We start from the raw sequence: 25,320 nt of genomic DNA, 5'->3' as shown, positions 1-25,320 counted from the left end.
TCATCTAAGCAGAATAGAAATAGGATTATTCGAAAAGATTTGTGACAGAGCCTCTTGTCTAATGAGGTGAATCCCTGAGACATACATAGGAAACCCACGAGATTCTTGAGAATGTCATGCGACAGAAACACTGCCAGCTTGTACTGAAAGGAACAGAGAGAGGAAAAAATTAGAGAAGGCTGGACCAGGCACAGTGGCACACGTCTGTAATCCCAGCACTTTGGAAGGCCGAGGCGGGTGGAATACAAGGTCAGGAGATTGAGACCATCCTGGCTAACATGGTGAAACCCCGTCTCAACCAAAAAATACAAAAAATTAGCCGGGCATGGTGGAGGGCACCTGTAGTCCCAGCTACTCGGGAGGCTGAGGCAGGAGAATGGCATGAACCCAGGAGGCAGAGCTTACAGTGAGCCGAGATCGCACCACCGCACTCCAGCCTGGGCGATAGAGCGAGACTCCATCTCAAAAAAAAAAAAAAAAAGAGAGAGAGAAGGCTGAACCAGGTGCAGTGGCTCACACCTATAATCCCAGAACTTTGGGAGGTTGAGGTGGGAGGATCACTTGAGGCCAGGAGTTCAAGATCAGCCTAGGCAACAGGGTGAGATCCTATCTCTACAAAAATAAAAATAATAAAAAAAGAAAGAAGGCTATCAGAATCTCAGAATTCTGCAGCCAGTAAATAACATAGGACAACACATGGAACAAGGAGGATGATGCCAAGGGCAGAACTGCATGGCCAGGAAGGGGAGCTAAGACCACAGAGGATTATTTCTAGGCCTTGACATCTGATGTTTTCCCAGTTGGGTTTTGAAATTGCTTCAGATTAGTAAGTCCTTTTCTCCTTTCCATTTTCTCCCTTTTTGAATGGGAATGTCTGTAACTATTATCCTATTGTCCGTCCCACCATTGTATTTTAGGAACAGATAACTTTGGCCTGAGCATCTTGGCAAAAACCCATCTCTATAAAACACATAAAAAATGGGCCGGGCGCGGTGGCTCACGCCTGTAATCCCAGCACTTTGGAAGGCCGAGGCAGGCGGATCACGAGGTCAGGAGTTCAAGACCAGCCTGACCAACATGATGAAACCCCGTCTCTACAAAAAATACAAAAATTAGCCAGGCATGGTGGTGCACGCCTGTAATCCCAGCTACTTGGGAGGCTGAGGCAGGAGAATCGCTTGAACCTGGGAGACGGAGGTTGCAGTGAGCTGAGATCAGGCCTCTGCACCTCTGCACTACAGCCTGGGCAACAGAACAAGACCCTGTCTCAAAAAAAATAAAAAATAAAAAAAAATTTTTTAAATGATGGTGCACACTTGTAGTCCCAGCTGCTCGGGGACTGAGATGGGGTGATCGCTTGAGCCCAGGGAACTCAAGGCTGCAGTGAGCCATGATGATGCCACTACATTCTAGCCTGGGTCACAGAGCGAGACCCTGTCTCAAAAAAGGGGGGTGGGGTGTAGGGGGGACAGATAACTTGCTTTCTAGTTCCACAGGTCCACAGATCGGGAAGAATTTTCCCCCAGGAGTGATTATATCCAGAGCCTCACTCATACCTAATTTAGACGATTTAAATGATGAGATATTGGACTTTTGAGCTGATTAGATTTAAATGAGATTTGAGACTTGAGTTGATACTGCAATGGCTTGAGACTTTTGGAGATCTTGAGATGGGCTGAATATATTTTACATGTGAGAAGAACACGAATCTTCAGAGGCCAGAGGGCTGAATATGGTAGGCATAATAATATCCTCCCCAAAAGGTGTCCACATCCTAACCCTCAGAACCTGTGAATACGTTTTCTTACATTGCAAAAGGGACTTTAATGATTTGATTAAGTCTTTTCTTTTCTTTCTCTCTTTCTCCTTCCTTCTCTCTTTCTTTCTCTCTCTCTTTCTCCTTCCTTCTCTCTTTCTTTCTTTCTCTCTCTCTTTCTCCTTTCTTTCTTCCTTCCTTCCTTCCTTCCTTCTTTTTTCAAGGCCTTTCTCTGTCACTCATGCTGTGTAGAGTGGTGCGATCATAGCTCATTGTAACCTCAAACTCATGGGCTCAAGCGATCCTTCTGCCTTAGCCTCTCAAAATGTTACAATTACAGGCATGAGCCACTGAACCTAGCCAAATTAGGGATTTTGAAATAGGGAGATTATTTTGGATTATCTGAGTGCACCCAATGTAATAACAAGGATCCTTATCAGAGGGAAGCAGGAGGCAGGAGAGTCAGAGTCAGAAATGTGACAACTGAAGTAGAGGTTGGACTGAGGCAATTGCTGGCTTTAAAGATGGAAGAGGACCACAGGTTGAGGAACACGGGCAGTCTTTAGAAGTTGAAAAAGGCAATTAATCTTTTTTTTTTTTTTTTTTTTTTAAGACAGATTCTCGCTCTGTCACCCAGGCTAGAGTGCAGTGGCGCAATTTGGGCTCACTGGAACCTCCACCTCCCAGTTTCAAGCGATTCTCCTGCCTCAGCCTCCCAAGTAACTGGGACTACAGGCGCCCACCACCACACCTGGCTAATTTTTTGTATTTTTAGTAGAGACAGGGTTTCACCGTGTTAGACAGGATGGTCTCGATCTTCTGACCTCACGATCTGCCATGTGGTTCTCTTTGCCTCCTGGAAGTGTTTTGGAGTGTGAGGCATGAACCATGTCCTGCTTCTTCATGGTCTCAGGCAGTTCCTTAGCCTCCCAATGGTGAACGAAGTTCTAAAGATCCGAGCTCTGGAATTTCCTGACTCCAGTGAACAAACCCCAAGAGGCATGCCAAATGTGAGCTTGCCTGCCTGTGCCTTTGTTTCTGGCTTGTTTTGTTTTTGCTTTTTTTGCTTTTTTATTTGAGTTCCTACTTGTCACCCAGGTTGAGGTGGTCGGATCTCAGCTCACTGCAAGTCTTCTCCGGGAATGCCACGCCTCCCGCCTCAGCAGCTTGGCCCAGCAGGCCTCCTGCTTCTGCTTCAGGAGCCTCTTTACAGACTGCTCATCCCTATTGTGATGGTCTCGACCCTCCCCTGACCTCGGATCCCGCCTGTCTCTCGGCTCCAGCTGAGCCACCACGCCTCGCCTTGTTTTTGAGCCGAGAGCTTCTGCAGTTCTCACTCTGTCACCCAGGTCAGGGGTGTGTGGTAATGATAGTTCTATTGCAGCCTTGAGCTCCTGGAATTGATCCTCCCAATCAGGCTCCTCCCAGTGTAGTAGCTGGGACTACAGGCACATGCCACCCAGCTCATTTTTCATTTTTTACGAGACAGGTCTTTCTTTTTTTTTTTTTTTTTTTTTTTTTTGAGATCTGAGTTCCGCCTCAGTTCTTCCAGGCTGAGTGTGCAGTGCCTGATCTCAGCTCTGCAAGCCTCCAGTCTGCTCTTTTCATTCTCCTGCCTCTTCTGCCAGCCTCCCTATAGCTGGGACTAGCCACCGCCTCAAGTTTTTGTATTTTAGTAGAGACGTGGGTTTCACCGTGTTAGCCAGGATGGTCTCGATTCTTGAGTTCCCTTGATCTCACTGCCTCGGCCTCCCAAAGTGCTGGACAGTAGGCTTGAGCCACCGCTACCAAGCAGACAGGTCTTCATAGTTCCCAGGCTGGTCTCAAACTCCTGGTCTCAAGATATCCTCCTTCCTGGGCTAGGTGCAGTGGCTCATGCCTGTAATCCCAGCACTGTGGGAAGCTGAGATAGGCAGATCACCTGAGGTCATCAGGAGTTTGACACCAGCTCACCGGCTGGTGAAACCCCCATTCTACTAAAATACAAAAACTTAACCAAATGTGGTGGTGAGCTTCGTAATCCTAGCTATTCAGGAGGCTGAGGCACGAGAATCAAGAACCTGGGAGGCGGAGGTTGCGTGGAGTCAGATCATACCACTGCACTCCAGCTGCAGACAGTAGAGCCGGTTCCTGTCTCAAAAAAAAAAAAAAAAAAAAAAAAGATGGCCGGGTGCTGTGGCTATAATCTCAGCACTTTGGGAGGCTGAGGTGGGTGGATCACCTGAGGTCAAGATCAGCCTGACCAATATGGTGAAATCCCGCTACTAAAATGCAGTGCCTAGCTGAGCTGCAGGACATGCACCTTGTAGACCCAGCTACTCGTGAGGCTGACGCTTCTCAGCCTTTACATAGTCACCGTACTCAAGAGGCTGGACATGAGAAAGCGAACATGGGAGGTGGAGGTTGCAGTGAGCAGAGATCAAGCCACTGCACTCCAGCCTGGGCGGTCAGAAAAGCAAGGCTCTGTCTCAAAACAAAACAAAAACAAAAACAAAGACAAACCCACAAACAAAGCAAAACAGGTTTTGTGAAGTAAAATCGGCTAGGCACGGTGGCTCACGCCTATAATCCCAGCACTCTGGGAGGCCAAGGCAGATCACGAGGTCAGGGAGTTCAAGACCAGCCTGCCAGCATGGTGAAACCTCGCTCTACTAAAATAAAAAATTAGCTGGCATGGTGGTGACCTCAGGATCCCAGCCACCAGGAGGCTGAGGAAGGGAGAATTCGTTTGATCCCCAGAGGTGGAGGTTGCAGTGAGCCAAGATCCTGATACCGGTGAATCTGTGCCTGGTGACAGAACAAGACCTCGGCCTCTAAAAAAAAGAAAGAAAGAAAAGAAAGTAAATCCAGAGCTGGCGCGTGGTGGCCCATCAGGTCCCAGCAGTTTGGGAAGCTGAGGTAGGCGGAGATCGAGACCATCCTGGCCAACATGGTGAAACTCCATCTCTACTAAAATACAAACCGCGGTGGCGAATACGTCTGCAACGGCAGTGAGCCAAGATGGCGCCATTGCACTCCAGCCTGGGCAACAAGAGTGAAACTCAGTCTCAAAAATAAAATAAATAAATAAATAAATAAATAAATAAATAAGATATCCTCCTTCCTCAGTCTCCCAAAGTGATGGGATTACAGGGATGAGCCACCATGCCTGGCCCTTAAATTTGTTGTTTTAAGCCACTAAGTTTGTGATAATTTGTTGCAACAGCAGTAGGAAATGTATATAGCATGAAAAGGGCTGAAACATATTTTCAAGCTTTCTGCTTGAAATGGAAAAAATCTTTGAGGTTTATACTGCTGAAGAACAATTAGAACTGTGATCCTTGGTTTATAATTTATGATCAGTCCCATGCCACCCTGCTGAGGGCAGCAGTCCAGGTCATATTCTAAACAGTGTCACCCTATTCTCCTGCGTACAGGATAGCCGTGTCCACTCAGCTCTGCATGAATCATCTCATTTCATCTTCACATAGATAATTACTTCACAGTAATCCTATAAAGCAGCTACTATTGTTGTGTCCATTTTACAGATTAGGAAACTGAGGCAAAAAGATATGAAGCATCTTTCCAAAGGTCATGCATCTAGTAAGTAGAAGATTCAAGATTCAAATGCAGAGATTCTTTTTTTTTTTTTTTTGAGACGGAGTCTTGCTCAGTCACCCAGGCTGGAGTGCAGTGGCACGATCTCAGCTCACTGCAAGCTCCACCTCCCAGGTTCACGCCATTCTCCTGCCTTAGCCTCCCGAGTAGCTGGGACTACAGGCGCCTGCCACCACGCCCAGCTAATCTTTTTTGTATTTTTAGTAGAGATGGGGTTTCACCATGTTAGCTAGGATGGTCTTGATCTCCTGACCTCGTGATCCACCCGTCTCGGCCTCCCAAAGTGCTGGGATTACAGGCTTGAGCCACCGTGCCCGGCCCAAATGCGGAGATTCTTAACTACTATGTCATCTGTTAAATGAAAGTTGTATGATTCACTCTTTCATTAGTTTAAGAAATGTTTACTTGAACGACAGGATTTTATAACAAATATAAGTGTCAAAAACAGATTTAGGAACAAATATGACCAACATGTGTTATGCATTTAACATTTGTTAACTCAGCCTGTGGGAGCCAGGGTACACAAGGAACTAGTGCAGCTGTCTCACGAGCTCAGCATGTTTTGGATATCAGGTGGGAGTAATGTCTTACAGAGAGGGTGGAAAGTATCGATCCATTTGATAAGATTGATAATGTGGGCATCTTCTGTGATAGGAAGCGAAAGAAAGCCCCAGAAATCAGTATGCAGTTGCTACTAGGCAATGGAAGCTGTGGGCAGTCAAAGCCATGAGTAAGAAGAAACTGGGTAAGCAAACACCAGGGCGAGGTCATTTGTTCATTGTGACAGGAGCAATCACCATCCCGGCCAACATGGTGAAACCCCGTCTCTAGTAAAAGTACAAAAATTAGCTGGGCATGGTGGCGCACACCTGTAGTCCCAGCTACATGGGAGGCTGAGGCAGGAGAATCACTTGAACCCAGGAGGCGGAGGTTGCAGTGAGCCGAGATTGCGCCACTGCACTCCTGCCTGGCGACAGAGTGAGACGCTGTCTCAAAAAAAGAAAAAAAAGACAGGAGCAATCAAAGAAGTAGAACCCTAGGTGAGGGAGCAGTGTGCCCCCTACTGCTAAGGGTCTCCTGCCTGGGAGGCCCAACTGGACTCATTCTTCTCAAGAAGAATGTTGTACAGATATTTCCTGTAATCCCAGCACGTCGGGAGGCCAAGGTGGGCAGATCACCTGAGGTGGGGAGTTCAAAGCCAGCCTGACCAACATGGAGAAACCCCCATCTCTATTAAAAATACAAAATTATCCAGGCATGGTGGCGCATGCCTGTAATCCCAGCTACTCGAAAGGCTGAGGCAGGAGGATTGCTTGAACCCAGGAGGCAGAGGTTGCGGTGAGCCAAGATCGTGCCGTTGCACTCCAGCCTGGGCAACAAGAGCGAAATTCCAAAAAAAAAAAAAAAAAAAAAATCAGATCACGGCTGGGCACAGTGGCTCACACTTGTAATCCCAGTACTTTGGGAGGCCGAGGTGGGCAGATCACTTGAGGTCAGGAGTTTGAGACCAGCCTGGCCAACATGGCAAAGCTATCTCTACTAAAAATACAAAAATACAAAAATCAGCTGGGCATGGTGGCACACGCCGGTAGTCCCAGCTACTTGAGAAGCTGAGGCACAAGAATCACCTGAACCTGGGAGTGGAGGTTGCAGTAGCCGAGATCGTGCCACTGCACTCCAGCCTGGGCAACACAGCAAGACTCTGTCTCATAAATAAATAAATTGGATCACCTTGATTAGAATTGGATTTTGAGTTTTCCTAAAACTTTTCAATCACATCCAAGTCTGAGGTTGTATCATTTTAACAGAAGGCTGGGCTCACCCATGACAATTTGATTGTTTAACGTTCTCTCCAGCATTAAACATGTTCATTCCTGGTCTCTTTTAATTTTTTTTAGCCACAGTATAAAGATAAAAAGTGAATTTTAGGCCAGGCATGGTGGCTTATGCCTGTAATCTCAGCACTTTGGGAGGCCAAGGTGGGAGGATCAATTGAGCCCAGGAGTTTGAGACTAGCCTGGACAGCATGGCAAAACCCCATCTCTACAAAAAAAAAAAAAAAAAATACAAAAATTAGCCAAGTGTGGTGTCATGCACCTGTAGTCCAAGCTACTCAGGAGGCTGAGGTGGGAGGATTACTTGATCCCAGGTCAAGCCTGCAGTGAGCTGTCATCTCAGCATTGCACTCCAGCCTAGGCAACCATGTCTCAAAAACAGAAAAATAAAAAATAGGGAGGGCTTGGTGGCATGAGCTCATGCCTGTAATCCCAGCACGTTGAGAGGCCGAGGCAGAGGATCACTTGAGGTCAGGAGTTCAAGACCAGCCTGGACAACCAAGTGAGGCCGAATCTCCATTTAAAAGAAAAAAAATTGACCAGGCGTGGTGGCTCACACCTGTAATCTTAGCACTTTGGAAGGCTGAGGTGGGCAGATCACGAGTTCAGGAGATCGAGACCATCCTGGCTAACACGGCGAAACCCTGTCTCTACTAAAAAAAATACAAAAAATTAGCCGGGCATGGTGGCGGGCGCCTGTAGTCCCAGCTACTTGGGAAGCTGAGGCAGGAGAATGGCGTGAACCCTGGAGGCGGAGCTTGCAGTGAGCTGAGATCCGGCCACTGCACTCCAGCTTGGGTGACAGAGCAAGACTCCGTCTCAAAAAAATAAAAATAAAAATAAATAATAAAAATTTAAAAATTAAATAAAAAGGAAATAAATGTAAAAAACATTAACCAAAGTGTGGTGGCATGCACTTGTGGTCCCAGCTACTTGAGAGGTTGAGATGGGAGGATCGCTTGATCCCAGGGGGTTGAGGCTACAATGAACCATGTTCATGCCGCTGCACTCCGGCCTGAGCAGCATGAGATTCTGTCTAAAAAAGAAAAAGAGGCTGGGTGCTGTGGCTCATACCTGTAATCCTAGCACTTTGGGAGGCCGAGGCAGGTGGATCACGAGGTCAGGAGTTTGAGACCAGCCTGGCCAACATGGTGAAACCCCGTCTCTACTAAAAATACAAAAATTAGCCAGGTATGGTGGCACGCACCTGTAGTCCCAGATACTCAGGAAGCTGAGGAAGGATAATTGCTTGAACCCAGAAGGTGGAGGTTGCAGTGAGTGGAGATTGTGCCACTGCACTCCAGCTTGGGTGACAGAGCAAGACTTCATCTAAAAAAAAAAAAATGCTGGGTGTGGTGGCTGACACCTGTAATCCCAGCACTTTGGGAGGCTGAGGCAGGTGGATCACGAGGTCAGGAGATCGAGACCTTCCTGGCTAACATGGTGAAACCCCATCTCTACTAAAAGTACAAAAAAATTAGCCAGGCATGGTGGCAAGCACCTGTAGTCTCAGCTACTTGGGAGGCTGAGACAGGAGAATGGCGTGAACCTGGGAGGCAGAGCTTGCAGTGAGCTGAGATTGCGCCACTGCACTCCAGCGAGACTCTGAAAAAAAAAAAAGAAAAGAAAAGAAAAAGAAAGAAAGAAAAAACTTATTTTATTTATTTATTTTGAGACAGAGTCTTGCTCTGTCACCCAGGCTGGGCTTACTGCAGCCTCTGCCTCCCAGCTTCAAGCGATTTTCGTGCGTCTGCCTCCTGAGTAGCTGTGTTTATAGGCACCCACCACTACGCCCAGCTAACTATTGTATTTTTAGTAGAGACGGGGTTTCACCATGTTGGCCAGGCTGGTCTCGAACTCCTGACCTAAGTGATCTGCTCCCCTCGGCTTCCCAAAGTGCTGGGGTCACAGGCGTGAGCCAACGTGCCAGGCCAAACCACATCTTAAGAGCGTACTCTGGGCCGGGCATGGTGGCTCACGCCTGTAATCACAGCTACTCAGGAGACTGAGGCACGAGAATCATTTGAATCCAGGAGGTGGAGGTTGCAGTGAGCCAAGATCGCGCCATTGCACTCCAACCTGAGTGACAGAGTAGACTCTGTCTCAGAAAAAAAGAGGGTACTCTGGTCTTCACTTCCTCATCTCTCATTCACTCCTCTTTTTTCTTCTGACCCAATTCTGCCTTGAATCCGCTGTCACTGAGCTCTCTAGCATCTTCCTTGTTGATAAATCCCAAATTTTCCTATTGTTTTCTAACTTGGGCCCCCAGTATCATGTGGCCCACTGCTCCCTCTTTAAAGCTTTCTCTGGCCTTGAGAAGTCAAGGCCACACTTTCTTGGTGTTCCTCTTCCATCTCAGCCTGTTAATTCTCCACATTCTCTTTAAGATTCTCCCCATGGTCCTTTTCTTTTCTCACTATATGCACTGTTCTTGGATGATTTCTTTTTTCTTTCTTTTTTTTTTTTTTTGAGACGGAGTTTTGCTCTTGTTGCCCACGCTGGAGTACAGTGGCGTGATCTCCAGCTCACTGCAACCTCAGCCTCCCGGGTTCAAGTGATTCTCCTGCCTCAGCCTCCTGGGTAGCTGGGATTACAGGTGCACGCCACCACGCCCAGCTAAGTTTTTGAATTTTTGGTAGAGATGGGGTTTCATCATGTTGGCCAGGCTGGTCTCGAACTCCTGACCTCAGGTGATCCACTTACCTTGGCCTCCCAAAGTGCTGGGATTACAGGCATGAACCACCACGCCCGGCCAGGTGATTTCATTTCTTCCCATGTGTGACACCTGAGACGTCCCATGCCCTTCTTTGGCTCAGTCTCTCTTCCTTGTACCCAGTACAAATCATAGGCCATGAACTGATGTAAAAGTTTTCAAACTGGAACATTTGCCTACTTAAACACCTAAATATTTGAAACCCCAAAGCTTTTGTCTGCTTTTCCACAGTGATATTTCTCCTTTGAGGTAATAGGTGCTGAATGGAAGAGAGCAAAGGCACGGGGTGTAAAGAATGTGTGTATACGTGTGTCCTATGCAGAGGGTAGTGGTGAAAGCCTGAGCAACGTCTGGTGTGACCTCATGGATTCCTGACTTCCATTCCATACCGGATAATGAGCCCAAGCCAGTCAGCAGCTGTCCCCTGGCAATTGTTACTAGTTCAAGAGTAGACACACCAAAGACATTAGCTAAACAGTCTAATGGGAAAGATTTCTATCTCATACCTGCCATCACCCAGTAGCTGCTGATAGCCATTGTGGAATCATGAGGACCATCCCAAGGGCAAAGTACCCCTCCGAGGAGGAGGCCGAGCAGAGCCATGGACAGGGCCTGCGTCCTTGGTGACATCATTGAGCTTCTGAATCAACCAACCTCAGAGCCTGCCCCCTACCTCTGGCTCTTTGTTATGTGAGGTATTTCCTATTTATTTATTTATTTATTTATGAAACAGGATCTCATTCTGTTGCCCAGATTGGAGTGCAGTGGTAAGATCATAGCTCCCTGCAGCCTCCATCACTCAGGCTCAAGCGATCCTCCCGCTTCAGTATCTGGAGTAGCTGGGACTATAGGTGCATGCCACTAATTTTTGTATTTTTTGTATAGATAGGATTGTCCTGTGTTGTCCATACTGATCTGGAACTCCTGGGCTCAAAAGATCCTCTCACCTTGGCCTCCCAAAGTGCTGAGATTACAGGTATGAACCACCACACTCGGCCTTATTTTTCTTAGAGAGATTATCTGTTACTTGTAATAAAAAGCATTCCAATAGATTCAGTATCTCAAAATATCCAACCACGCCTGAACTCCAGACCTGTGACACCAGCTGCCTGGCATCCCTTCATCCCTTCCCCTTGGATGTTCCAGAGCATCTCATCCTCAGTGAGTCTAAAACTGACTTTGTCGTCTTGGGTTCCCACTTTCCCCATTTCACTTCAGTCTTCCTTTTTTTTTTTTTTAGAGCTAGAGTCTCCTGATGTCGTCCAGGCTGGTATTGAACTTGGCTTCAAGCAGTCCTCTCACCTCAGCCTCTCGAGTAGCTGGGATTACAGTCGAGAGCCACTGCATCCAGCTTTGCTCTTTCTTTGAAAGGTACCATCATCTAGCTGCCTGGTTGTTCAAGCAAAAACGTGGGTCATTGTTACTATTCCTTTTCCGCACACTGCCAATCAATCCTAGAAACTGCAGATTCCACCCTCCAGTATTTCTCAAACCCACCTCCGGTGACCATACCCATCATCATCTCTTGTATTTTTCACTGAAAAAGCCTCTGACCTGATCTCCCATCTCCTTCCAATTCTTTCTGCATATTTCAGCAAGAGTGATCTTCCTAAAATGCAGATCTGAATCACCCTCCTTATTAAAACTTTTAAGTTTCTTTCCCTTTTTCTTAGGATAAATTCCAGGCCGGATGTGATGGCTCACACCTGTTATCCCAACACTTTGGGAGGCCGAGGTGGGAGGATTGCTTGAGGCCAGGAGTTTGAGACTAGCCTGGGCAACATAGCAAGACCCTGTATCTACAAAACAATTTAAAAAACTAACTGGGTGTGGTGGCATGCGCCTGTAGTCCCAGTTACTGGGGAGGCTGAGGCAGGAGGATCACTTCAGCCCATGAGTTGGAAGCTGAAGTGAGCTATGATAGTGCCACTGCACTTCAGCCTAGTGTCAGAGAGAGACCCTGTCTTTAAATTTAAAAAAAAAGAAAGAAAGAAAAGAAAATCCAGGTGCAGTGGCTTATGCCTGTAATCCCAGCGCTTTGGGAAGCCAAGGTGGGTGGATCACCTGAGGTTGGGAAAAATTAGCCGGGTGTGGTGGCATGCGCCTGTAGTCCCAGCTACTTGGGAGGCTGAGGGAAGAGAATCACTTGAACCTGGGAGGTGAGATCTCACCACTGCACTCCAGCCTGGGCAACACAGTGAGACTCTGCCTCAAACAAATACATAAATAAATATATTAATTAATTAATTAATTAAAAAACAAAAACCTGACTGCTTTAACATGGCTTATCAAGCCCTCCATGACTGGGCCCTGATTCATCTTTCCAGCATCAATGCTGTTCCTTCCATTCTAGCCTTCACTCCATCATTATAAAACTGCTTTTAGTTTCCAAATTCGCTGTCTTACCTCCCGGCTCATTTCTCTAAGCAAGTCCTTCTCTCCTTGCTTCACCTGACTAACTCCTGCTCATTCTTCAGTGCTTAGTGTGATGTCACCTCCTGTGGGAAGCCACCCCTCCTGCCTAAGCCTGGCTTAGGTGCTTATCTTCATATTAACATCACTATGTGCTTATTATCCCAGACAGCACTCCTTATGAGGTTGAAATTGTCTGCTTATGCTGCCTATCTCCCCCATCCCAAACTGTAAATTCCTTGAGATCAGGGACTCTGGCTTATTCCTTGCACCTAGCACCATAGCTGAGTGAAGAAGATCATCTTAAATTCAGATGTGAATTTTGACTTGAAGGCAAGGGTAGGATGGAATGGAAGAATGGAGCTGGAATGGAAGACAGCATGGGTGTTTCTTTTTTTTCTTTTTTTCTTTTTGTGGAGACAGGTTCTTACTTTATTACCCTGGCTGAAGTGCAGTGGCACTTTTCTTGGCTCACTGCAACCACGACCTGGGCTTAAGTGATCCTCCTACCTCGGCTTCCCAAGTACCTGGGACCACAGGCTCATGCCACCATGCCCAGCTAATATTTTAATTTTTGTAGAAATGGGGTCTCTCTGTGTTGCTGAGGCTGGTATCGAACTCCTGGCATCAAACCATGCTCCCACCTTGGCCACCCAAAGTGCTGGGACTACAGGCATGAGTCACCACACCTGGTGATACACCAGGAAATAGACATTTTCAAGCAGGGGCAGGGATGGTGATAGCATAATCTGATTTACTAAGGGTATTGAATACATTTGGGCAGGTGGCAGAGCAGGCCAGGAGAAGGTAACCATTGATAATGTAGATAATGTGACCCAGGCAAGATATGATGGTGGCCTGGACTAAGATGTTGGTAATGGGGACGGGGAGAACCAGACAGACTTGAAAGAGAGTTAAGAAGTAGACTTCATACCAGGCACAGTGGCTCACGCCTATAATCCCAGCATTTTGGGATGCTGAGGTGGGAGGATCACTTGAGCCCAGGAGTTTGAGACCAGCCTGAGCAACATAGAGAGGCCCTATCTCTACAAAAAATGGAAAAATTTGCCATGAGTGGTGGCATGTTTCTGTGGTCCCAGCTACTCAAGAGGCTGAAGTGGGAGGATCACTTGAACCCAGAAGGTCAAGGCTGCAGTGAGCTATGATTGTGCCACTGCACTCCAGCCTGGGTGGCAGAGTGAGACCGTCTCAAAAAGAAAAAAAAAAGCCTAACATGATGTCTTGTGCCTGTAATCCTAGCATTACTTTGGCCAGCTGAGGCAGGAGGATCATTTGAACCCAGGAGTTTAATACAAGCCTGGGCAACATAGCGAGATCCCAACTCATGAAGCAAATTTAAAAATTATTTTTGGCCGGGTGCAGTGGCTCATGCCTGTAATCCCAGCACTTTGGGAGGCCGAGGTGGGTGAATCACTTGAGATCAGGGGTTCGAGACCAGCCTGACCAACATGGTGAAACCTCGTCTCTACTAAAAAGAAATACAAAATTAGCTGGGCATGGTGGTGCACACCTGTAATCTCAGCTACTTGGGAGACTGAGGCAGGAGAATTGCTTGAACCCGGGAGGTGGAGGTTGCAGTGAGTGGAGACTGCGTCACTGCACTCCAGCCTGGGCAACAAGAGCAAAACTCCATCTCAATAAATAAATAAATAAAATAATTTTTATATATTAATTTTTTTTTTTTGAGACAGAGTCTCACTCTGTTGCCCAGGCTGGGAAGTGCAGTGATCTTGATCTCCTTTCGGCCAACCTCTGCCCTGGGTTCAGTATTCTTCTGCCTCAGCCTCCCCAAAGTAGCTGGGACTGAGCGTGCCACTATGTAGCTTTTTTTTTTTTTGAGCTCTGTCACCCAGGCTGGAGTGCAGTGGTGCGATCTCAGCTCACTGCAAGCTCAGCCTCCTGGGTTCACTCCATTCTCCTGCCTCAGCCTCCCGAGTACCTGGGACTACAGGTGCCCACCACCACACCTGGCTATTTTTTTTTTTTTTAAGTAGAAACGGGCTTTCACCATGTTACCCAGGATGGTGTCGATCTCCTGACCTCGTGATCCACCTGCCTCGGCCTCGCAAAGTGCTGGGATTACAGGTGTGAGCCACCTTGCCTGGCCTATTAAAATTTTTTAAATAGCAAAAGAAGTAGACTTCACAGAATTGGGAGTCAGGTGAAGAAAAGGAGGGTGCATAAGTTGAGCTGAATTCTAACTTGGGCACTAGGTGTCTTAGTGGTGCCTTCTTCTCGGGCGGGGAATCCAGAGGAAGAGCATGATTGCAGAGGGAGGTGAGGAGCTCTGTTTGGGACAGATTGAGTTTGAGTGACCTGTGAGGCACCCAGCAGGTGGCTGAGCATTCTAGGCTGCAGGTGAGGAACAAAAGCTGAGAAGTAATGGACAGAGATAGAAAACCTAGAAAGGTATATTGATGCCAAGAGAGTGACAGCCAAAAAAGAAATGACTCGAGGAAAAGGGAGAACACCGCTGAGGCTCCTCCCCTCAGGCACCCCCCACACACTTCCACAGACACAAATGCACTGGAGAGTTTTCTCTTGACAGCATTTTATTTGGTTCAAACGTGAAACTCAGACCCTGGCTCACCCACTTCTCATTGTGGCTGGAGTAGATCTGTCCTGAGGGGGGGATCATTGGCTTCTTATCGGGACATGAAAAGGGGAGCACATAGGTCACATCAAGTGTCAGAGCAGGGAGAGGCTCAGCGACTGCTGGCCGGGTAGGGCTTGGCCATAAGCCAGGAAAGGGATGCCTGGTACCACCTTTTAGACACATGCAGTGGAAGAGGAGACAATTCAGGAGTTTTGTTAGGGTTTGGGCTTAGACCAGGCCTAGGGCAGAGTCAAGGCTCTGAACCAAGGGGTTCAGTAACTGTGGGCAGAAGACTTGTCCAGCTCACTGCGCTGCTCCTTCTGGGACTCTGTCACCACCTGCTGGGGACAGGGCACATGATGGGCACAAGCCATTCAGCGCCACCCTCCATCCTACTCCTTTGGATCATAGAGCCCCACTCCTTGGGGTAATCAGCAGAGACTCCTGTTTATCTATCCATGTTCTCTGTCTCCTCCTCTGTCTCTCCCCAAGAATTACCCACCCTATGTAAGATTAGCGACAGCCAGGCTGGGACTGAGAAACAATATGGGAAATGGTGGGGTCCTGGGATTAGGGGCCATGCCTCACCTCCCCATTCCGGGTCTCAATGGTCTTGATCAGAACCGTCTTCCGGCTGTGGCTGTCCTGGGGAGGCTCCACCTCAGGCACTGGAGAAAGTAGGATGAAGGATTCAAGGGGTAAGTCTTGGGAATATCTCCTCTTAGGCTCCCACTGCTATATCTGAGGGCAGGGGAAGGGTGGGGTGTGAGGAGTAGGGGTGGGTATAGGCCAAGACCCAGAAATTCCGTGAGGAGAACAGATCCCTGAGGTGAGTCAGAGCAGGAGCCCGAGGAGCGCAGAAGTGGACAAGGAGAGGTACAGGCTGTAAGGCAGACTCACCAGTCGTCTTTATACTTAAGGAGGCAAAAGAATGGACGGGCACGGAGATCCTGGAGGCGAAGCAAGCTGTCAGAGCCCCTGCCCAGGCCCCGGCCCTCCCCGCCCAGTCCCGACCCCTCCCTGCCCCGCCCCAGCAGCCCCACCCTCACCGGCTCTCCTCGCCCTCCAGCAGCTTGCGGTAGGTGGCGATCTCGATGTCCAGGGCCATCTTGACGTTGAGGAGCTCCTGGTACTCCCGCAGGTGCCGCGCCATCTCCTCCTTTAGCTGTCGCAGCTCCTCCTCGAGCCGCGCGGCGCCCGCCTGGTAGCCCCCCGCCTCCAGGGCGAACTGCTCCTCCAGCTCTCTCAACTGCCTGAGCAGCGCCTCGTTCTGGGGTAGGGGAGTGGAAGGGGCCAGTTGCGGAACATTCATCGTCCGCTCCCCGGGCCCGGGCGCGCAGCTTCGTACTCACCGTGCCGCGCAGCCCGTCCACCTCGCATGTCAGACTCTGGATCTGGCGTCGGGACTCGTTCATCTCCTGCTTGGCCTGGCGCAGGGCCTCATGGTTCCGGTTGGCGGCGTCGGACAGGTCCGCGTACTGCGAAGTGGGGGTAACCCAGGCTTGAGTCGGCTGGGAAGCGCGACACCACCCCAGCGCCCCGCCTCGCAGGCCCTCCCGGCTCTCGCACCTTGGACTTGTACCATTCCTCCGCCTCCTGCAGGTTCTTCGCGGCAATGCTCTCGTACTGCGCGCGGATGTCCCTCAGCGCTGCCGTCAGCTCCGGCTTCACTGTGGCTTCCACCTCCACCTGCTGCACCTGCTGGCTCTCCACACTCACCTGCAGGTCTCGCAGCTCCTACGGCCGGGAGCAGGCAGAGGATGGACAGTGGCGCAAATCCCACGCGGGCCACGCAGTTCGTGCACAGAAAAGAGAAGAAACGCTTGAACGAACAGAAGGGGGCGCCGGGGAGGGCGGGGCCTACAGCCCTGCGCCCCCGCGGGCGCGAGACCAGAGGCCAGGTTTCGGAGGTACAGCCCCGCTGCCCGCCGCCAGGTGGCGCAAGGGTGGGAGTCTAACCACCTGTAGACTGGGGTGGAGGGGCTGCGTCTACCCAGCATCGTCCTGATCCCCAGGGCGATGCCTCCGCTCCGCCTGCCAGCTCCAGCAAGACCACCCCACAACCTCAGAAGCTGCCCCTGATACTGGGCCCACTTACCTCCTCGTGCAGCTTCTTGAGGAACTCAATCTCATCCATCAGAGACTCAATCTTGCGCTCTAGCTCCAGGCGGGACAGAGTGGCGTCGTCCACGTCCTTCGAGGGGTAGCAGTGGAGGTTCAAGAGAAGTTAGGGGCTGCGTAGGCCGAGGAAGGACCAGACCTCCCTGTCTGCCTCGGGAGGCGTCTGGTTGCCCCTTTCTTCCCGCGCCCACCGATGCCACCTCTGGATACTGAGGTCGGGGGTTGGGGTGGGGAGGCTGAACTCGGACAGGGGCTCAGACTCACCTTGCGGAAGAGCACGAGGTTGTGCTCCGCGTCCTCCCGCTTGCGCGTTTCCTCCTCCAACCTGACGGGAAGAGAGTGCAGAGGCTGAACTGCTGGGTCGCCGCCCAGCTGGCACCCCAGACCGCGCGCCCCCCCGGGATCTGGTTAGAGGCTGTTGTTGCTGCCCAGGACTCTAAATGGAAGACTGAGGTTGCCTGATAAAATTGCCCCGCTTTCTCTCTAACGGACTGGGAGCTGAAAAGGGGGTTCCGACATTACTCAGGAGAGGCACAGATACCCACTTCTCCCACCTCCCCAGACACTCAGAGCAAAGTGGGAGGCGAGGGGGACTTGGAGTCCGTGGGCAAGGATGCTGCCTGCACACACCTGGGTTGGTAAGGGGAGCCACACCCTTGGGCTGCTGATGGAGAGGGGAATCGAGGGGAGGGAAGAGCAGCCGCCTCGACGGCCGCGGTCCAGCCCTGCCCCCTGACCTCTGCTTGAGCGCCGCCAGGTCCTCCGCCAGCCCGTCGCGCTCCACCTGCACCCGGTCACGCTCGCGGCCCAACAGCTCCAGCTCTCGCCGCAGCTCGCGCAACTCCTGCTGGCACAGCTGGTCCGCGCGCGCCGGCTCCTGGCCCCGGGCTTGGCTCAGCTCCCCGCGCAGGGCCGCGTTCTGCTGCTCCAGAAAGCGCACCTTTTCGATGAAGTTGGCGAAGCGGTCGTTGAGCTCCTGCAGCTCCTGCTTTTCGTTGCTGCGCGTGGCCAGGAACTCCTGGTTGAGGGCCTCGGCCATGGAGAAGTCGAGGCGCTCCGAGGGCAGGCGCAGGAGGGCGCCCGCTCCCGCCCGGGGGCTACGGAAGCTGCCCAGGCGCACCGAGGAGCTCGGGGACGCAGAGCCCAGCAGGCGGCTGCTGGAGAAGCGGGAGCTGGACGAGTAGGAGAAGGCCCCGGGGGATAGTGAGGGCGGTGGCCCGAAGGTGCGGCGGTATGAGGTGGAGCTGAAGCCGGCCCGAAGGCCCGATGGGTGGTGGCTCATTGCGGCCGAGGATGGGCAGTCACCGTTGGCAGAGCTAGGCCAGGGGCTGGGAAGGAGCCGCAGACCGCTGCGAGGCGGCTTTATAGCCCTGCGGTCTCAGGGGGGGCACGGGCAGCTCCTCCTACTGGCCTGATGGCCCGCTGGAGGGGGGTTGTGTGGGGAGGGGGATGCCCCACCCCTGCGGAACAGCAGGAGCGCCTTCCCCTCCCTTCCCTGGTTGCAGGCCTCTGCCCACTTGATTGCCCCCTGTTGCGGCTGGAGTGGGGGTCACTATCTCCCAACAAGCACCCAAAGCTAGAACCTAGGGTAGGAAGGCCTGATTTAAACTAGGGTCCCTGAAAATTGCGAGGTAGAAGGACCTGAAGTTAAAGGGCAGGCTTCTGGCACAGGAGTAGGGAGGAGGCCAGCTGGAGGGAGAGTTGACCTGGCTTAGGCCCCATAGCTGGTGCCTTGACTTGCCCCCTGAAGGCCAGGCTCTACTTTCACCTGCTGTCAGCTACCCCTCCTTCACCACACCCAGAGAGGAATAGGAGACAGGGGCGCAGAGGCAGATCGGGCTGGGGAAGAGCTACTCTCCCTAATCCCCAGGGCCCTGTGAAGGGCTGGTGCCTGGCGCCAGCTCTGCTGCTAATGGGCTGACCAGCCCTGCTTCCCCTCCCCCTCCCCTGAACACTGCCCAGCAGAGGTTGTCTGCTGATGTTTCAGCCTTAAAGACACAGCCCCCAAACCTAGACATACCCCCCCAAGAAGCCCTAATGAGGTGGGTACATCATAGGGGGCTGAAGGTGGCTGGACCCAGCTCTGGATCCCACGCAGGAGGGTCTGCCCCATGCCACGGGCTAGGCTGAGTGGGCCTTTTGTATTCTGTCTGGGTTTACTGGATTCTCCCTCCCCCCAACCCCACACCAATTGCTGCTCAGTCATGGGCTTTACGGGAACCAGAGTGATTCCTGAGGTAGGAAGGGGAGGGGGCTGAGGGTGCTGCCAAGGCTGAGAGATGGATGGACTGGCAGGAGCTGGTTTCCAGTATTGATGTGTTGCAGGTACCAGGGATGGGTGGGGCTGGATGGGGAAGAGATGGGGAAAGAGAAGGTGCCCATCCCCAGCAGTCTGAAAGAGAGAAGGCCCCAAAACAGGTCCACAAACCTGCGCACGCAAACGGATGCATACACACAGCCTTGTATATGTGCACACACATTACATACACACAAATACACACACAATCACACACCCCACCACACCTCCCCTACCCCAGAGTTAGCGGGAAGGCTGATATCTGGCCTTTGTATGTCAAACAGCTTCCAGAATGCAAGCACAACCTGCCCAGGAGTGGACAGAGGCAGTTCGGATCATCTGCAGGAGCCGGGTTGCTGAGGTCTGCTGGGTTTGCCAGGAACCATAGGGCTGGGGATGCTGCTGCTGCCGGGGACTCCAGCACTCTCCTGTGAGACAGGTCTGCCTCAGATGGGACCTGAGGACAAGAGAGTGCATCTGGGGAAGCAGATTTGAGGCTCCTGCCTGGATATCTGGCTGGGGGTGAGGAGGGCGGCTCCCTGGCTGGCCAGCTCGTCAGTATTGCAGGGCAGTGTCCCCCTCCCCCCTCTGTGTGTCCTCTGAGATGGGCCAGGGCCAACGCCCTACTCACGTCCCTACCGCCTTCGTCTCCTCTCCAGGCCCCTCCTTCCTTCCGGGCCATTAGTCTCTCCCTGCACAGCTGCCAGTTCCTTCTCCTTGATGGGTCTGGTTTGGTTGCCAGGGGAGTGGGAAGTGGGAGGAAGGGAGAGATGGGACAGGATGGATAAATGACAGCTTGGCCTCCCCCAATTCCTGGGAATGGGGAGGGGTAGGGTCCCACCTGGGATAGGGCCAGAAGGCTTGGTGGGTGTGAGGAGGGGGCTAGGGAAGCCTTGGTGCTTCCTGCCACAGTCCTGGGCACTGAGCCCCAGCTGCCGTTGGCCTGGAGCCCCATCTATCCCAGATTTGGCCCCACCCTCCAGGAGCAGGGAGCCAGCGCTGTACCCGGAGAGGCGGGCAAGGCCTGGGGAGGACCAGCTCAGGCCCTGTCTACAGGGCGCTTGTGGGGAACCCAAGCCTACTGAGAGTAGAGGCTGCTGGGGCTGCGGCTGGGTCTGGGGCGTTCCAGATGGAGGTCCCGTCCTCACCCTGCTTAAGCCCTCTGCTGGCCACCTACATGCCTCGGAGGAGAAGGGACAGAGGGCTGCCACAACAGGGCTCTGGAGCTGTGGATCAGGCCTGGGTGAGGAACTGCAAGGCAGAAGAGGCTCCTCCCCTCAAGCAGAAGGAGCAGGCCAGAGACACCAGGCGGAGCAAAGGTAGGCAAAGAGTCTGGCTTAAGAGCTGGGCTCTGGCATCCAGCCGCCACACTTCCCATCTGATCCACAACTCTGTGTTGTAGAATTTAGGCTCATCGCTATGTCCCTTCATGTCCCTCAAGAAAAGGGAGATAACTGTAGCTTCTACCTCATAGTGTTGTTGGGAGGACTAAAGGAATAAATAAATACATATGAAGTGCTTAGGACACACATCTTAAAGCCTGAAAATGGAAACTGGTTTTATTATTACTATTATTATTATTAACCTCCAGAGTGATAACGTCAGCCCCAAGAGCAGTGAGGGTCTGGCCTTCTTCTGGACTGTGCCCCTGGTAGCTGAGAGCAGTGCAGGACACAAGGCAGAAGAAGCCAAGTCCTCCCTGGCCTCACCCTCCCCTGGTGGACGGGGACTCTGGGCAAACGGCGCAGGTTCAATCATGGCTGCACACCTTAATTAGCTATGTGCTTTGGGTTTTCTGAGTGACTTAACCTTTGTTCACCCCATTTTTTTTTTCCGAGATGGAGTCTCGCTCTGTCGCCCAGGCTGGAGTGCAGTGGTGCAATCTCAGCTCACTGCAAGCTCCACCTCCCAGCTTCATGCCATTCTCCTGCCTCAGCCTCCGAGTAGCTGGGACTACAGGCGCCCACCACCACGCCCAGCTGATTTTTTTGTATTTTTAGTAGAGGCGGCGTTTCACCGTGTTAGCCAGGATGGTCTCGATCTCCTGACCTTGTGATCTGCCCATCTTGGCCTCCCAAAGTGCTGGGATTACAGGCGTGAGCCACCGTGCTGGGCCACCCCATTTTCTTTATCCACAAATGGGAATGATAATAACAATACTTATCTCATGGTGTTGGGAGGATTAAGCAAGTTACCCTCTGTAAAGCACTTAGTGCTTGGCACCTAGTACATGCTGTAGAAGTATTTGCCAGTATTCTCATCGCCCCTTCTCCTCCTGCCTCCCTTGGCTGCTCTGATGAAGACTGGAAGAGAAACAACGATTGCATGTGTTCAGGGGTTTGCAGGGAAGGTGAGTAATGAAGTTTAGGTTACTGGCAAGAGTTCTATTTTTTATTTTATTATTATTATTATTATTTTGAGAGATAGTCTTGCTCTGTCACCCAGGCTGGAGTGCAGTGGCTTGATCTCGGCCCACTGCAACCTCCGCCTCCTGGGTTCAAGCGATTCTCCTGCCTCAGTCTCCCTAGTAGTTGGGATTACAGGTGCCCGCCACCATGCCTGGCTAATTTTTGTACTTTAGTAGAGATGGCGTTGCACTATGTAAGTCAAGCTGGTCTCGAACTCCTGACCTCAAATGGTCCGCCTGCCTCGGCCTCCCAAAGTGCTGGGATTACAGGTGTGAGCCACCATGCCCGGCCAAGAGTGCTATTAAATGTCAGGCCACGGACTCAGAGCTGGATTAGGAGGGCATGTAGGCAAGAGAGGGTGGGAGATTGGGAGAGTAAAGAGATCCATGGCTGGCCAAAGAACAGTCATAGAACAAAGACATGCCGGCGGAGTGCGGTGACTCACGCCTGTAATCCCAGTACTTTGGGAGGCCAAGGCAGGCAGATCACCTGAGGTCAGGAGTTCGAGATCAGCCTGGTCAACATGGTGAAACCCCGCCTCTACTAAAAATACAAAAAATTAGCCGGGCATGGTAGCACACACCCATAATCCCAGCTACTTGGGAGGCTGAGGTAGGAGAATCTATTGAACCCGGGAGGCAGAGGTTGCAGTGAGCCAAGATCATGCCACTTCACTCCAGCCTGGGCGACAGAGTCACTCTGTCTCAAAAAATAAAAAATAAAAAGACATGCTAAATTCCTCCCAGCCTTACCCCCTGCTTCAGCACATCCCTAATACTTGCATCTGTCAGCTGGGGTTTCCTTGCCTCTCCACGTCTAGGATTGACACAAACCTCCACGCCAGGCCAGGCGAGGTGGCTCACACCTGTAATCCCAGCACTTTGGGGGCCAAGGTGGGCAGATCGCTTGATCCTAGAAGTTCAAGACCAGTCCTGGGCAACATGGAGAAACCCCATCTCTACATAACACAGAAAAATTAGCCAGGCATGGTGCCATGCACCTGTAGTCCCAGCTACTTGAAAGGCTGAGGTGGGAGGATTACCTGAGCCCAGGAGGTCAAGTATGCTGTAAACCGTGACCGAACCACTGTACTCCAGCCCCAGTGACTGAGACCCTGTCTCAAAATAAATAAATAAATAAATTACCAAAATAAAATTTAAAAACCTAAACCTCCACTCCACATCCTGGGTGAAGTCTAGGGTCCTCTCCAGGATTCCTTTGTCTTCCCAGCTTTATTTTGTTTTTATTTATTTATTTTATTATTATTATTACTATTATTTTTTGAGACGGAGTCTCACTTTGTCACCAGGCTGGAGTACAGTGCACGATCTCGCCTCACTGCAACCTCCGCCTCCTGGGTTCAAGTGATTCTCCTGCCTCAGCCTCCCAAGTAGCTGGGACTACATCCTGGGCGCGCCACCATGCCCAACTAATTTTTGTATTTTTAGTAGAGACAGGGTTTCACCATGTTGGCCAGGATAGTCTTGATCTCCTTGGCCTCATGATCTGCCCACCTTGGCCTCCCAAAGTGCTGGGATTACAGGTGTGAACCACAGCGCCCAGCCTATTTTATTTTTATTTTTTGAGAAGGGTCTCACTCTGTCACCCAGGTTGGAATGCAGTAGCACAGTCTCAGCTCACTACAACTTCCACCCCCCAGGTTCAAATGATCCTCCTGCCTCAGTCCGTGAGTAGCTGGGATTACAGGAGCGCACCACCACAATGGTGAATTTTTGTTGTATTTTTGGTAGAGATGGGGTTTCACCATGTTGCCCAGGCTGATCTCAAACTACTGAGCTCAGGTAATCCACCCACCTCAGCCTCCCAAAGTGCTGGGATTACAAGCGTGACCCACCATACCTGGCCCCCAAGCTTTATTTTTAAGTCCCTAGCTCCAAGTCCTTGTTGCCCCTGAATTGCCTGAATATATAGTTGCTCTTGCGATGTCCCAGATGTGGAACTCAGCACTGTTCCTTGGTTCCTGCGGTCCTATTTCCCCATCACTTAAGTAAGAACTGGGGGTCAGAGGGACCAAGTTGCATGTCTGAGCTTGTACCGTGAGCTAGTGGTGGTTTCCTCTCTGGAAGGGCGCATCCTGGTTGATCAGGCCCTGAGTGACCCTGCTGGTGTTCTGCGCTCTGTGCCCACAGGACCCAAGGTGAGCCTCAGCCAGAAGGGATCCAGCACCACACTTTTGAAGGTAGACTCTCCCAGCCCAGTTTGGCTGCAAGGTCCCCACTGACAGAGTGGCTTTACCAGAGTGGAACTCTTTCCCATTGTCTCCACTTGGGGCTCCACTGCTCCCAGTTAGGGAGCACCGTGGGCATCTCTGCCAGCTCATCCCTTCTCTCACTGTATCACATAGTAATGACCACCCTTTGCTAGGTCTAACACATTTATTTAATCACTCCTAATCCTCACAGTAACCCTATGACATAGGTACTGTTACTATTCCCACTTCATAGTTGAAGAAACTGAGGCACAGCGAGATTAAGCAACTTTCCTAAGGTCACACAGCTAGTAACTAATAATCTGTTTATATGTCTGACTCTGACTTTCTGCTCCCTGACAATATGATCTTTGAGGGCAGCGATCAGATCTGACTCATCTTTTTGTCCGTGGTGTCTGGGGTGGGACCTAGGTCAATCAAATGTGTGTGAGTCACCGGAAAAAATCTCTTGGTTGGAGGCCCCTAAAATGAAGCAAGGTATGTTGCTGCCACCTTCTGGTCAGACGTCAGAATGACGTGCTGACGTGTTTTCAGTCTGCATCTATGTTGAATTCAAGACTCAAGACTCCTGGAACACTGGAATTTGGGGAATACTTCAAAATTTATTGTGACTTCTTTTTTTGTTTGTTTGTTTACAGATGATATTTATCCAAGGGGGTGTAAAATGGAATCAGAGAAGCACTGGTATTAGGAGTTTGGAGCCCTCATTCCATTCTTTCCCTGAGTTCTAGGAGCCTCTTCTATTCCTCCAGAAGCCAAAAGACAGGGCAGGAAGACAAAATCTTTCCTCAGCTCTTCACCATTCTCCACGATGTCCACAATCTCCAGTTCCACCCTCACTGTAAAATCACGTCTCCATCCACCTGCCTGATCTTTCAGTCAGCCACTCCTCAGCTGGAGAATGGGAAATAATGGGCTGTGCCAGCGAGCCACACTCCAAGGGCAGAGTGCTCAGTGAACCTACTCGAAGTGTGGCCTGTGCAGCTGCCTGAGGGTTGCCCAGGCCATGAAAAGACAGACTCCTGGGTCCCACCCAGATCTTCTGAATCTTTAGAAGGGCATTGACAAATGCCCTAGTGATTTTTAAGTATTCCTGGATTAAAGTATTTTTCTTTAAATCGTCTACCTTTTACTCTTTTATTTTGAAAAAAATCAAACCCAGGATAAAGTTGAAAGAATGCTGCTATGAACACCAATATATCCTTCCCTTGGATTTACCAGTTGTCAATGTTTTGCCACAATTCCTCCGGAAGTGTTAGACATCATATTTAATCTCTGAACACTTTAGCATGTGACTCCTAAGAACAAGGACATTTTCCTACATAACCACAGTAG

At 50.8% G+C, this 25,320-nt stretch overlaps 1 protein-coding gene and 1 long non-coding RNA gene across 3 annotated transcripts; one reads left to right on the top strand and one right to left on the bottom strand.

Annotated features, from left to right (window-relative positions):
• Positions 1 to 14,868: 14,868 nt before the first annotated feature.
• Positions 14,869 to 19,826, bottom strand: PRPH (peripherin). Of its 2 annotated transcripts, none has more exons than XM_003906316.4 (9): positions 17,789 to 19,826; positions 17,316 to 17,376; positions 17,029 to 17,124; positions 16,500 to 16,667; positions 16,283 to 16,408; positions 15,980 to 16,200; positions 15,831 to 15,880; positions 15,519 to 15,598; positions 14,869 to 15,268 (listed from the first exon to the last, which is right to left on the bottom strand). In XM_003906316.4, exons 1-9 carry the CDS (start codon positions 18,331 to 18,333, stop codon positions 15,203 to 15,205), a joined length of 1,413 nt encoding a protein of 470 aa, XP_003906365.2. In that variant the 5' UTR covers positions 18,334 to 19,826; the 3' UTR covers positions 14,869 to 15,202. The 2 variants fall into 2 exon arrangements, with proteins under 2 accessions (XP_003906365.2, XP_009178938.2); XM_009180674.3 differs by having other exon boundaries at positions 14,869 to 15,271; positions 17,789 to 18,515.
• Positions 18,172 to 25,103, top strand: LOC110740678. The gene is made up of 4 exons (XR_002515639.2): positions 18,172 to 18,274; positions 19,632 to 20,666; positions 21,650 to 21,697; positions 24,624 to 25,103. It is a non-coding gene; the product is annotated as an uncharacterized LOC110740678 (long non-coding RNA).
• Positions 25,104 to 25,320: the final 217 nt, after the last annotated feature.

The sequence above is a fragment of the Papio anubis genome, chromosome 9 (assembly GCF_008728515.1).
Source record: "Papio anubis isolate 15944 chromosome 9, Panubis1.0, whole genome shotgun sequence".
Taxonomy (NCBI): Eukaryota; Metazoa; Chordata; class Mammalia; order Primates; family Cercopithecidae; genus Papio; species Papio anubis.
The sequence above is the reverse complement of the archived record's forward strand: the minus strand, read 5'-3'. Positions and strand labels throughout refer to the sequence as shown.

What these genes read in the sequence shown, in the direction of transcription:
- PRPH (XM_009180674.3), bottom strand. Translation starts at nt 18,333, where the DNA reads ATGAGCCACCACCCATCGGGCCTTCGGGCCGGCTTCAGCTCCACCTCA. An exon ending in CTGGAGGGCGAGGAGAGCCG is followed by an intron (nt 15,881 to 15,979) that starts GTGAGGGTGGGG and finishes CTTCGCCTCCAG; the next exon opens with GATCTCCGTGCCCGTCCATT. An exon ending in CTTAAGTATAAAGACGACTG is followed by an intron (nt 15,599 to 15,830) that starts GTGAGTCTGCCT and finishes TACTTTCTCCAG; the next exon opens with TGCCTGAGGTGGAGCCTCCC.